The 13,634-nt window shown below is 35.4% G+C and overlaps 1 protein-coding gene across 1 annotated transcript in view; it reads right to left on the bottom strand.

Annotated features, from left to right (window-relative positions):
• The window catches only part of LOC145601467 (uncharacterized), a 29,887-nt gene that overhangs the window by 13,738 nt on the left and 2,515 nt on the right, over positions 1 to 13,634 (bottom strand). The window contains exons 3-18 of the mRNA XM_081657487.1: positions 11,494 to 11,619; positions 11,310 to 11,395; positions 11,014 to 11,122; positions 9,490 to 9,585; positions 9,316 to 9,378; positions 8,955 to 9,014; positions 7,491 to 7,559; positions 6,975 to 7,056; positions 6,842 to 6,894; positions 6,669 to 6,749; positions 5,355 to 6,584; positions 3,644 to 4,642; positions 3,240 to 3,575; positions 1,592 to 1,850; positions 1,246 to 1,468; positions 769 to 1,159 (exon numbers count right to left, since the gene is read on the bottom strand). Of these exons, the coding sequence (XP_081513613.1) occupies positions 769 to 1,159; positions 1,246 to 1,468; positions 1,592 to 1,850; positions 3,240 to 3,575; positions 3,644 to 4,642; positions 5,355 to 6,584; positions 6,669 to 6,749; positions 6,842 to 6,894; positions 6,975 to 7,056; positions 7,491 to 7,559; positions 8,955 to 9,014; positions 9,316 to 9,378; positions 9,490 to 9,585; positions 11,014 to 11,122; positions 11,310 to 11,395; positions 11,494 to 11,619 (4,263 nt within the window). The remainder of the gene's footprint in view (positions 1 to 768; positions 1,160 to 1,245; positions 1,469 to 1,591; positions 1,851 to 3,239; positions 3,576 to 3,643; positions 4,643 to 5,354; positions 6,585 to 6,668; positions 6,750 to 6,841; positions 6,895 to 6,974; positions 7,057 to 7,490; positions 7,560 to 8,954; positions 9,015 to 9,315; positions 9,379 to 9,489; positions 9,586 to 11,013; positions 11,123 to 11,309; positions 11,396 to 11,493; positions 11,620 to 13,634) is intronic.

The raw sequence follows: 13,634 nt of genomic DNA, 5'->3' as shown, positions 1-13,634 counted from the left end.
TACATATATATATATATAGGGGAAGGCTCTCGTGAGAATTTTTCTTATGTGAGAACACTCTTTATGTTCTAAATTTTTACTCGTATGTTCTAAATTTTAAATCTGATGTTCTAAACTTTTCCTTAGGTGTTCTAATTTAGTATTCACATGTTCTTAACCATAAATTAGTTAAATTTGATGTCATAAATTTTAAATAACTTGTTCCAAAGTTTTAACTTATATGTTCTAAATTTTAAAATTTGTGTTCTAAGATTTTTTAATTATATGTTCTAGATTTTAAAGCGTATGTTCTATTTTTTTACACGTATGTTCTAAATTCTTTACTCACACTTTCTATATTCTATATCAATTTGTTCTAAGTTTTTATTCACATGTTCATAATCTTAAATCAGATGTTCTAAATTTTACTTATATGTTTAAATTTCATAAAGCAAATTTTATAAATTTTTAATCACTTGTTCTAATTCTTAAATCAGATGTTCTAAACATATTACTTACACAAATGTTCTAAATTATTACTCATATGTTCAGAATTTTAGTTTGATCCACATGTTCTAAATTTTACTCACATGTTCTAAATTTTTACTCATATGTTCTAAATTTTAAATCAGTTCTCATATAAGTATGAATTCTCACATATGGACCTATTCTCACCGGATCCCTCCCCTATATATATATATATATATATATATATATATATATATATATATATATATATATATATATATAGATAGATAGATAGATAGATAGAGAGAGAGAGACACTTACTTGAACCAGGTTCAACTCCTGCTCTTTATTCAAACGCGCAACTCTTGCAGGTGACTTCCAAACTAAGACAAGAGCATCAAACAAATTACGGTTGTTCTGCAGCCAAGTGGGCATCAATTTGACCAGAGTTTTGATCAAAGCAAGTCCCTGAAAGAACGCATCTGATGAACCACCAGTGGTAATTGAAGGTGCACTAGAGCTTTCAGAAAGAGGAGCAGCATGGGCTTCATCACCCGGTTGAGTGGAAGGTGTCGCAGTAGATCCTGAAACAGTTGGTTGCTCTGATTTTGGCAGAAACTCGGGAAATGCACTTGCTATTATTTTCTGAGGTGACTTTGCAAGTTCCTCTCTTAGGGGATGTCCAGCATCAGACCTTATTATATACATAAACCTACATACAAAAACCAGCAATGATTCATCATTCAAGATAAATAGCCAGCAACAGATCAGCAAACAAAGTGAGCATAGTAAATTTACCGTCTAAAATATTGTGGCTGACTCAATCGAGCAAGAAAGTATTCAACAGCAGCTGTTGGGTAGCGATTTAAAAACTTTGTAAGGGGAAGACGGTACGGACTATTAATCTCACTGTAGAATTGTCCAGGTGGGAGAGCTCCTTCCAAGTCAATAGTTAGAGTTACAAGCTCATCAAGGAACTTTCCTGCAGCGCTGGGGAGAAGGTGAAACAGCTCGATAATAGCTGCAATAAACAGAAACATTTGATCATAAAATATTATTAAAAAAAAATAAAAATAAAAATAAAATAAAATAAAAAGTGAATAATAAGGAAAATTAACTTTGAATTAGACATTCTTTCATTTACCTGCAGCAATCTTTGGTTCTTCACCAGCCTTCCATGATTTCTGGCTCTGTGCAAGTTTTTCAGGCTCTAGCCATTTCTTAAGATGCTCCAACAGTTTACCACCAAGGGTAACATTAAACCAGGTAGATAAAAGTTCAAGGAGGCGGGCAAGACCTTGCAACAAAGGCATACTGAGATTTTTGGTATATGCCAAGTTGACTAAGATGGGTCTGAGGCTAGTCTGGAGAAGTTCTTTGGGCATCCTCTGTTGCTGAATAACCTAAAAATGAAATCGAAAAAGAACAGGGATATGAGGAATGTAATATTACACCTAAACATCTAAAGAGACCCCCACCATGGCCAGCAACCGAAAAGGTAGGGTAGGGTAGTCGAATGTTTTAAGCCTAACCCCTTTCAACAGAGACATTAATCCTATTCTACTTTTGATCATACATACAATGAGCAATGTCACAAATGAAAACATTGCTCTGAAAAGAAAATAAATATTCAAGACACAGAATTCAACTCAGTTATTTTGGTATCCTATGACCAAAAGATAATGCTGACCTGATTCAGGTGAATCTAAATTCTAACACTGATTCACACAAATTATATCAGTCAAGAGGAAAACCTAACTATAACTAGCTAACCAGAGACGAAAGGTGTGAAAGCATTAGCTCTTATATGAACTCAAAATTTAGTCTTGGCTATTGTAGATGAAATTACGTCATCTTACAATGACCCTCATAAGGCAAATAGTACAAACAACAGATGTAATTCTATGAATACTCGGGCGCTGCCATTTAAATTGGAGAACCAGAAAACGAAGAAGAATCAAAAACTCTCTTTACAGGAAACCTTGCAAATAAAAATGGAGTAGACTATATAATTGTATACAATGATGTTATATTAACGTAGATCAAGTTAACAAAATCATTGAATTAAAGGCCTTTCTTCATTACAAAATTTGGTACTCGCCTTTATTAATAAACAAAAACGATATAATTTCTTCTTATTCATATAAATAAAGGTGTAATATTTTCCATTGTTCTTCTAAAGTTCTAAGAAGTCCCAAAATGTTTTCATGCTTTCTACAGTAGCATTGATTCATTATACATAATATAGACCGTTTCTATCATTAAATCAAGATATAACTTGTAATTATATTTCCAGCGCTCCTATATACATGGGCAAAAGTGTCTCTACTTTTGACTGGTCTATCAGAGGTATGTTTTCTTGACAGTCAGGTTATGCAAACTAAAACAATTTCTTGGCAACGAAATTAGCAGAAGAGTGATATTCATATTGATCAAATTTCAGTATATTCAATGGTTACAGAGAGAAAGCTTCACAAAATTCTTTACAGTGCACAACCATATTACAATATCAATATGGAACAATTAAGGGTCATGCATAACAAAAACACAACTGTTTCGTGACTGAACGGAAGAAAAAAAAAGAAGTCGGAAACAGAAATATCACCATGCAGCAGTCACAATGTCATACACAGAATATAGAAAAAACCTATATTCTAGTACTCTGCATCAATGTTACAAACTCACAAGTACACCTAATCCAATGTAACTCAATCAATCATCACAATATCAAACCAGACATCAGTCTCAAGTGACACAAATGGCATGATCGGACTAGGAAAGAGCACAAGTACCTGTCTCAGGCCTTCCTTAGCAACAGCAACAATTTCTGGTGTACGACATGTCAGGGACTTAAAGAACATGGATATGATCTTTGAACGCAATTCAGCATGATTTGCTGTCTTGAAATCTGCCCAGGCCATTGCAGTGCAAAGTAACTCTATGCAAGCTGTGCGAAGCTTATTCAAAGATGTAGCAACTTTGGGATTCATAAACTTCACAACCCACACAGTCTCGTCAGCCTCTGCAATATGCAATGCTTCTTGCAGGAAACTAACTAATTCTGGGGTCAACTTCAGGAGAGGCGGCCTTAAGGCCAAACAGAAATTTAACGCAGTAACTGTTCCCACCTGCATGCAACAAGAAGGGGTTATAAAATAAAACCACTTCAAGGATTAAATAGACAAGCCAAGTTTACCTGTTGATCAACCGTCTTTGAACGAAGAGGACGCATGATAAGGGGCTGAAGTAAAGGTTGATACAAAGGCTCAAGCAATTCAGACACCTCACTACCCGTCCGACTAGCAAGCAAGGCTAAACATGACTGCACTGTTTTCCTCACATTTATTGATGCATTTGCATTAAACAGCTCTGACGCAAGATATTCAACAACACCATGGAAACTCTGCCTCCGAGATTCACTGTTTGCTTCATCGACATTGTTCACCACACGCAGCACCTGCATTAAAACCTGGCTTGTTTCTTCCTGCTCCTTATTTGCATATATTGGAAGCCTTTTCAAGACATATATCAAACCTCGGACGATTTTAACTTGAAAGTGACAAAGAGTCTCAACAGTGACCTTCCCCACCAAGGCCCCCAGTCCTGCAACACCTCCCATTTGAGCTTGCCATGTAACTCCATAACATAAATGCAATAGACGGGGCAAAAGTTGCTCAAAAATAGGGACACGAACACTAGGTGGTGGAGAATATACAGGATTCATTGATGGGCTAGAGACAATCATAGGTGTTGCAGGACCTCCTCTTGACATTAGCACATCATTGTGCCTTGAACGAGCCAGGAATAGAAGGGATTCAGAAAATGTGTTTAATGCATTCAGAGCAGCCTTCGCTTGCAGCCTGTTTTCATCTGCTAACACATCAACCAAAGCATCTAAAAATATTAAGGGATCCAGCTCTCTAAGGTTCGATCCTGTACTTCCTCTAGGCCTAGAACCTATACTTGTATTTGACGAAAGCGTTGGACCCCCAACTGTAGATGTTGTAGATGTGCTGGTAGAGGAATGATCAACGTGAAATATCAGGGCAAAATGACGACATATATTTACTACAAAATCATCCTCTGAGTCAAGAAGATCTGGTTCAGCACTGGATGAGATGACAGTCATTAAAAGACTCTTGAAAACAGACTTCTCAGCCATAAGCTGAGTCTTTGTCTTTACACCATACTCTGCCTGAAATGAAAATTCATTCATTACATCTTCCAAAAATAATAAAAATTAAAATAAAATAAAAATAAAACAAATAAATAAGGGTTCGTTTGGCATTGCTGTGGTTTTCTGTTTTTTGGTTTTTTGTTATATGAAAGTATATGATATATGCCACATAATGAATCAAAAATTATATAAACTTATTAAAATCATAATATTTTTGAAACCTGGCAACAAAAAAGTGGAAACTCCTTTTTCTTGTTTCCTGTTTTTGGTTTTTAGTTTTGAAAAAAACAGAAAACTGATGCCAAAAATGATGCCAAACAAGCCCTAAACAAGCCGATATTCTACCCAAAGAAGATAGACTAAGGATTGTAGCAACTCTCACACCCCATCCCCATCCCCCTAAATATACAACATAATGAAATAAAACTGTTCACAGGACTTCATAAAATCAATGAGGTTGAGGTACACAGAATTTTCACAATCAACACTTGCAAGTTCTTTATGCCTTAAAAAAACAAATAAGAGTACTAAGATAAGGTCTTTGAGAGGAGAGGGTATGTTTAAACAAAAATATCAGGATGCTGAGGGGAATGCAGAGACAAGTGAACATCTATTGTTGAATAAAAATAAAAAGCAGAATTAGAAAATAAAATCCTAATTTCTGACACTGAGCTGGTTTTGCAAATAAATGATGATTGTAAGCAATATGAACACTAACAAAGAAACTAACCTTGACATCTGAAGTTTCACATCTTCGCCAGGACAAATCACCAGATGATAACATTTTTGACAGCTTGTCCAGAGTAAAACCCTCATCAGAAATGTTTCCAGGCAGATTCAGCTGAGCTGATAGGCACACGTGAAGAAACTTTAAGGCCTGCTTTCTATAGAACGATTCTACATGTCCATTTTTTTGCATGACAGTAGCTATAGCAAGGTTTATGCAGCGATCTAAAGGCACCAAGAATGGGGTTCCTGGCTCAAAGGTAAGAATCACACGAATCCCATGCTCTGGATTTTCCTTGCATTCCAGTGCCAGTGGCTCTTTCAGAAAACGTCTATTACGTCCACCTAACTTCCCAAGAAGTTGCAAACACTTTCCACCCCAAGGGTATGGCGCAGGTCTTAAATGAGACCACAAGGCCAAGATTACTTCCGACATAACATTTGCCATACTGGGCTCAAGAAAGTCAGGATTTAAGCTGTCTATCCAGAATTCTAGAGTCCTCAGCCCCAAACTGACAAGTTCATCAGTTGCTTTCAAGCATAAAACCAATGGCTTCATAAGACGGGGAAGGAACGGCAACAAAGAACTTAAACGTGCAGGCAAAGTTAAGCACAATTCCAATAGAAGTTCCCTCATGTCCTCTCCAGCAGGTCCCTCGAGCATGGCAAGTAACATATTCAGACAAGGTTGTAGTAAAGGAATCAAGTCTCGCAATATAAGTTCAAATTTTCCACCAGCAAGTGCACGAAACATTGTTCGAAGCAGCTGTAGATACCCAATAGGCCTCTCAACTTCAGTGGTGTTTTTCATGCACACTTCAATAATAACAGGAACATGAGGCAATAAAATACGTTCTGACTCTGAAGGATATTTTGCAACAGCTGCAAACAATAAATGAAAGAGGTGCAGGACTAATTTTGCAGCAGGGGAATCTGGTTGTTTCAAAACATCAAGCTTACTGCTAACAAGAAAATTGATCAGAACATCTGAAAATGGACGGAAAACCTTGGCTGTTTGCAGCAACGTTAAAAATATATGAACTAGCTGATTGTTCGAGGTCATGCATTCAAAAAGCTCAGGCAAGCAAAGTGAGAACATATCCATCAGATCTCGAGGTTCCAAAATAGCTAAAGTTTGGGAAAAGTGCCCAAGCATTTCCTTTTCATCATCAGTATCCTTAAATATAACCAGGCAATGCACACCACTTTTTAGAACACCACAGGCTTTCCATACCTACCAACAGAAAGAAAGAAAAAACAAAACATCAGACCAAGTTGATCTCAATCAGTACAATAACTCAAAATTTCATATTAATACCTCATCTTCCCTCAAGCCTTTGAATGCAGGCAAACCATTTGTTGGCAACATTTGTTGATGCACCCCATGAACAGCTGAAGCCTGAAAATTTATATCAGAAAACAAGTAACAATCCATCAGATGCAGGTAGAGACATTACACAACTTTCACATTGTTTCAAGAAATCAGAAAACCTGCATATGAGGAGTGTGAACATGAGTAATTGTCCAAAAAATAGTCTTCATTCCTGCACACACAGAAATGAGCTCTTCTTAGAGCAACTGGGAAGTCTATAATATAGCAGACAAATTTGAAATGACAGATTACCCATAATTAAGGTCTTGACCAGATGTCGACAATCATTGACTTCCTTGGCATGTTCAGTCGGCACTTGCAAGTTTAATACAGCCTGCAACCAGATTAAATGTTAGGACTACTCAGAAGAAGAACCAACCCCCTTTCAACAACTTGGCAAAGATAACAACTCAGCTAATAAACCAATCCTGAAAATGTTTTTAATTGAGACAAAATTGTGGACCCCATGAGCTAATGTAAGAGCAGGACTAGCAGCATTGTGCGGTGATCAATAACCTAAAAGAGGTTAGCTCAGATTTTGATCTTATTAGTAGCTGAAAAGATGATTTTGTGAATAAGAGTAAAAATGACGAACCTAACACGATTTCAATTCCTGAATTGCCCTGGTTTTTTATGTGTAATAGTTAACACAGGTTCCAGTGAGTACCAAAAGATTTATATAGAGTGAACAGTACAAAAATCATTTCATTCCAATAGATAAGTCAATCAACCTTAATCAAACAAAAAATTATTTATGTCAGAAATAACCTGGACTGGAAGCTCCAACCTAGACCTCAATGAAGCTCGATCTTTTCCTTCCTCACCCTCCTCGAGCAGCTATAACCCATGAATAAAGAATCAATAAAGTTAAAAACGGCATTAAGAATATTTAGATTTACCAAATATACAAATAAAAAATTAACAAGGGCATAAGATTCATAGGCTAAGAGGAGTTTGATTATGAATTCATTACAAATATAGTATCCACTTCCCAGTTGGCAATCAGTAGATTGCTAGATCTTACAGTATAAATGTCACACTATTAGCAGGAACTTCAAAAGATTTAGTTTAGAAATTCTGCTCATCCCAATAATCATACGGTCTGTTAAAATCTGAGAGCATATTTCTGACACCACATTAGTTTGACAAACATTTTTTTTTTTTTTTGTATGAATCAAACCATCCATAATAGACCTAGAAATACATCATATACATAATCTACATACTTTTACTCCGGCCCAACCTTAACAGCAGAACTTAGTCAACAGAGCAATTAATATAACACCCTTCAGTACACTTTCTCTAGTAACCTTTGCTAATTACAAGTAAGCATGCATACATCAACAGACCCCAGCAACATCTGATGGGAGTACCAAACTAACTGGAGGCATGGATAATGTATAACATCTATTAATACTTCAAGGTTTAATGGTTAACAAAAAATTCTTCAAATAATCAAGTACATCATCACAATATATTACCGCACCACCCTTTCCCCGCAAAAATGGAAAAAAAAAATAATAATAATAATATTAATAATATAGGTTACAAATGCCAACAAAGAAACTTAAATCTAGTGTAATTGCCTCAAGCCCTCAAAGGCCTCAATACTCAATGTAAAGGAATTTAGAATATAGCTTTGAGCAAAAAATCTCAAGCAAAAGTTTAGCAACATAAACCACTGCCAGAGTACAAGTGGAAATTTATTTAGTCCATTGCACCATGTGGCATGAGATAACGTGTCCTAGAAGGGAACACATGGTGTTCAATAATAGCAAACACTTTACAAACTAATTTAACTCATATTTCCCAACTCCCAAAGGTGACAACTCAACTAAGGATAAAATGAGGAAAAACAGAACTAATTTCATCCGCCTGTACACTCCAGAGAAAAGAAATTAGGGTAAACCAGCATTCACTAATCCCTAAACACCCTCGTCCAACACCCCACCTCTTTCAAAAAAAAAAAAAAAAAAAAACAAAACAAAACAAAATCTTGAAGTATTATTTCATTTCAGCACTCTGTTATTAGCCAACGAGACAAAAGAAAAGGAAAGGGATGCCTTTAAAGTCCACTAGCTATATACAATAATTAAAAAATTCTATTTTATGTAGATCATCTAAAGTACAATGTGCTATAGCAGGCATGCAGACAAAGGTACCAAGACAAACAACAAGCCACAATTGTATTTACAAATTATAATAATACAGAGGGTTAACAGCATTATTTACCTGGGGAATTGTGTGCTTGAAAGTACTAAACTTCCCAACAAAAGAATCCAATATCCGGACCTGAAAAGACAATATAACATATCCCCCGAAAGCTGGTGTGAACTTGTGAAATATATAAGACAAATTTAACATAAAATTCTAAGATAATTCACAGCATATACAGCAACAAGATGACCCTGATACGTAATAAAGCTGCAAAATTGAACCACCAAGACACAAGTAATTCACTAGTTGCTGATAGATACCAATCTAATGAACAAAAGGAGGAAAAGGCGGCAATATGGCAAAAAATAAAATAAAGCGTTAAAATTAAGTTATGTACAGCAAACCAATAAATTAATCCAAAATTACAAATACACACCAGCAATATCCGTGCTTCATCCATTGACGTTTGATCAACCCCCTTTTCATAAATTGGTTCAACCTAAAATCCACAAGAATGAAAATATGTGATAAACCACATGTCTGACAAAGGAGATACACAAATCATCCAACAGCTAGCCCAATTGCCCTTAACATAAGACATCATACACACCAGATTTAGCATCAGGCGAGCACATGTGGTGTGAATACTCAATGTTAGCGAGGCATCATGCATGTTGCTCGAGAACAAGTATATGATACGTGACAGCTGCATGGAAACCACACTAATGTCAACAACCAAAATTGGTGAAAGATATAAATATCATACTTCCTACACCTGTGTGAAATATCTCTTCATTTTGTGCGCATGCGTGCGCATGAGGAAGGAAAGTGTGAACATGCTGACTTCATGAAATTTAATAAACATGCAGAAAATATGAACAAATGAAGCTAACAAAAGTAAACACAATGCAGTCACCTCTAACTAAAGACATTGCAGCATACTGAGCATAGATTACTTAGTTTAACCTGATATGGAGAGTGGCTCTTTAGAGGCATTGGGAGATGTTTATTGGCAATGAGCATAAATAAGTATCACCAATTGACCATAAACCTCTGTCAATTAAGGCCCCAAAGTCCCATGCTTCTATTCTCTCTACTACTAGAAACTTCTTACTCTTGGTGTCAACTGCTGGGGACAAAGCTTGAAATCTAGTCATTTAGGGGGTGTTTAATTTGCATAATTTAGGTATAAGGTATGGATTTAGAATGGGTTAAACCCATACATTATGTTTGTTTTATGAGCTTAAGAGTTTCAAACCCATACCTACCTAGGGGGGAGGTGGATTTGGCTCATTCCCATACTTTTAGATATCAAATAAAAGAAAATAAAATGCATTCCATACTCATACCAAAAATATGGTATTGAGAATCAAGTTCCAAACCGCTACCACTATGATTTCATTCTTGATTCCAACCCCATACCAGTTTGCGAACCAAACACCCCCTTAATTCATTTCATAATAGATTGTAGTAACTTCATACACTAATTATTTATAAGCCTCACTCGCAACCCTCTTGGATATAGCCAAAAGGATTAAAAGGAAAGGGAAGCAATCAAGGGCAGCGCCCATACAAAGGTAGTGTCCATAACTTTGTGAAGTAGATCCTTCTGTTGCAAAGTTTTACCTTCTGTTGTCAGCCCCATTAGGAGAAAATGCATTTGATTTTTTTAGAAAGCCCGTCTATTACTGGTTTTAAAACATCTAGAATGTTCAATATAAGAATATCCCACAGAGAAGTGATAAATAATTAGCAGACTTAACACTGTTAACCAGTTCCTTTTTAATCACCCTTTTTTAGCTAGGGCACAGTGTGTATTCCCCTGGCTTTACTATCAATTCAGTTATAAAAGGACAATAAAAAAAAACATGGAAAAGTATCACTTATAGCAACTAAAGTTGTATCAACCAAAAAAACTGCCAACAGAGATAACAACAGCAACTACAAGCACAGGACTGCATATCATGCAAAAAATCCAACTAAATGCTGCAGTAAGAAACTTCCCTTCCAGCAGGAAAGAGCAGCAACTTCAATAATATTCAAACCCAGGAACAAACGCATAAACAATAAACATTAATCAACTCATCTCAACAAAAAGACAAATATGGCATCAATTCAGCTCGAAAACAGAGACCTGTGGCAGGGAGAGATCTCCTCGAACGTGATGTACTATCTCTGCAAGTAAGCTATAAGCCAGTGGCCTCAATGTTTCATAACAGGCCCGTCCAGTCCCAACAAGAACCCTAAGAAAGCACAAACAGAAGATAGACTTATTATATAAATAGGAAAAAAACAGCTAAGCAATGGTCTTATATGGGTGAACAACACATTCTTTATGTATGAAGAACAAAAATTACATAATATGATGTCAATGAAATAACCCGACTGTATTAGTAAGTAAAGCCATAAAATACTTGGTTCAAATAATACCTCTCTTCCAACAATGTGTCGATCAAAGGAAACAAACCCCTTTTAAAATCTGTTCCAAGAACATGTTTCAGGGCTACTAGTAATTCCTGCATAGCAATGCACAATTACATTCAACTTGAAAAGATTAAAAAAGGGAAACAAAGAATTGAATTACAAATGACAATATAAAGATTAGAGCACACACCTTCCGAATGGAGACAGAGTCAGAACAAGTAACAAGCAAATTAACAATACTTTTACAAATGCTCTCCTCATATTGCCTGATATAGTCAGCAAAACTCTTCAGGAGGTATGTCAAAAAAGAAACAGTCTGCAGCCATGGAAAAAGACATTACCATCTCTATAAACAACTCATACCATGTAAGGCAAGTTAAAATTTGCCAAGAATCAAACAGGGGCAATATATACAAATTATCCACTCACACAATGCTTCATGCATTCTTTTCTTGCTAACAGATAGAGCTTACTTCTAGGAATATCCATATTCCTTTTCTATCATTTTTTTGAAAAGATATACTACCTCCGTTTTTTTATGTTCTACTCACTTACTATAGATACACAATTTAAGAAATTGTTAAGAATGTGAGTGGGTGCAAGATAAAGTAAGAGAGAAAATGTAAAAAGGTGGGTTTGTGAAAGGAAAAAGTGAATAAAGTAAGAGAGAGAGAGAGAAAGTATGGAAAGGCGTAATTATTGTGGGCTTGAAGGAGTTCATAAATAGAATAAAGCAAAGTGAGTAGAACATTAAAAAAAAAAAAAAAAAAAAAAAAAAAAAAAAAAAAAAAAAAAAAAAAAAAGAGGAGTATAATGGAAAGTGAGTAGAGCAAAAAAGAACGGAGGGAGTACAAAGGAATTAACCTAACTTTTGCTAGTCGTAGAAACATAAACCCAACTTTGAATTAGCAAATAACATTCCAACATTGGAGGTATCTTCTCAAAACAATCCCAATACTAACAGTATTTAACTTTTTTTTTTTTTTTTTTGAACAAATAAAATTATTTATTACAAAATTTTATACGTATATAAGCCATGTTACATAAGTTACCTATTTCAATAGCAAAAAAAATAGTTTTACATATCTGTTCAAAATGAAAATAGTTTTACATATTTTTCAAAATTAGCTTAAATCTACCAGTGATAGATAGTTAAAGGCTGTTATCAGTGTTATGAGAAGATACGTGTCGTCAGGAATATTTCTATGTACATTGCAGCATCCATGCTCTGGTAAGACAACGAGAGAAGATCTCTACAATAGATTGCGGAAAATAAAGACATATCAAGAAAGAATGTTGATTAATACGTATTGTTCTAGCTAATATAGAAGAGATGTCCCTTGATAGAAAATAGTTGCAGTCTAGGATCCATTGAGGGATACAGATTGCAATCACAATTGCTGTCATGATAATGCTTTAAGGATTTGTCAAAAGTGTCATATTAAGGGACAACTCATTACATCGATTTGCATGAAACGTAAAGTTCAAAATTTTATTCCTATTCAAGGGATTACTTGTTTAGTTAAGTGATTCTTGAGTAGTAGGGTTGACATTACTTCTGGCATCTTGTCTTGTTATTCATGGTGAAATGAGAGATTCTAATTTCTAAACATCTCTCACTAAAAAAGGAGCTAGGCTTTAATGAATTTAAGAAATGAAACGCGGATCTACTAGTCAGCTTTACTATTCCTCTTAACCTTTCAAAACCATCTAAACTACCTGTGTTCTTCAAATTTTAAAAACATGGCAAAGTTGAGAGGTTGAAGACCTAAAAGTGTTTTAACACAGTCTATCCTATTAACAAGCAAATTCTGTTTGTTTGGAATAGCGCACTCTTAAGTATTTGTAAAACAATATGCCATATTTGTAAAACAACATGCCATAAAATATGGCCCAAAATTAACAGCACAGAAGAAAACACAGTTTCTCCTTGAACCACCCTCAGTCTAAAATCTTTATGCAAATTTTAAACTTCTATAGGCAGTGACATGATGAAAAAGTAGCACTAGCAAACAAACTCCAGTTCCTTTTTTTTTTTTTTTTTTTTTTGATACAAACTCCAGTTCCTATCTGCACACTGAAGACACCTTTCCAGCTTTAAAATCCCAAATGGAAGGGCTCCTAGGGATTGAGTACCTACCTTTTTGCATTCTGGAAGTTCTCTCTGTGTCATTGGGGTCTATATTGATTTACGATTTGTTTCACAACCAAGTAATGTCAAATGTAGACACATAGCCACAGGTTTCAAAGAAGATAGAAGGATAAATGAAAAGTTAAAGTCTGGAAGCTTGTTCATTTATTATTTCATTGGTCAATGAGGATGTAAGACTG

The sequence above is a fragment of the Chenopodium album genome, chromosome 21 (genome assembly GCF_948465745.1).
Source record: "Chenopodium album chromosome 21, dcCheAlbu1.1, whole genome shotgun sequence".
Lineage (NCBI taxonomy): Eukaryota > Viridiplantae > Streptophyta > Magnoliopsida > Caryophyllales > Amaranthaceae > Chenopodium > Chenopodium album.
The sequence above is the reverse complement of the archived record's forward strand: the minus strand, read 5'-3'. Positions and strand labels throughout refer to the sequence as shown.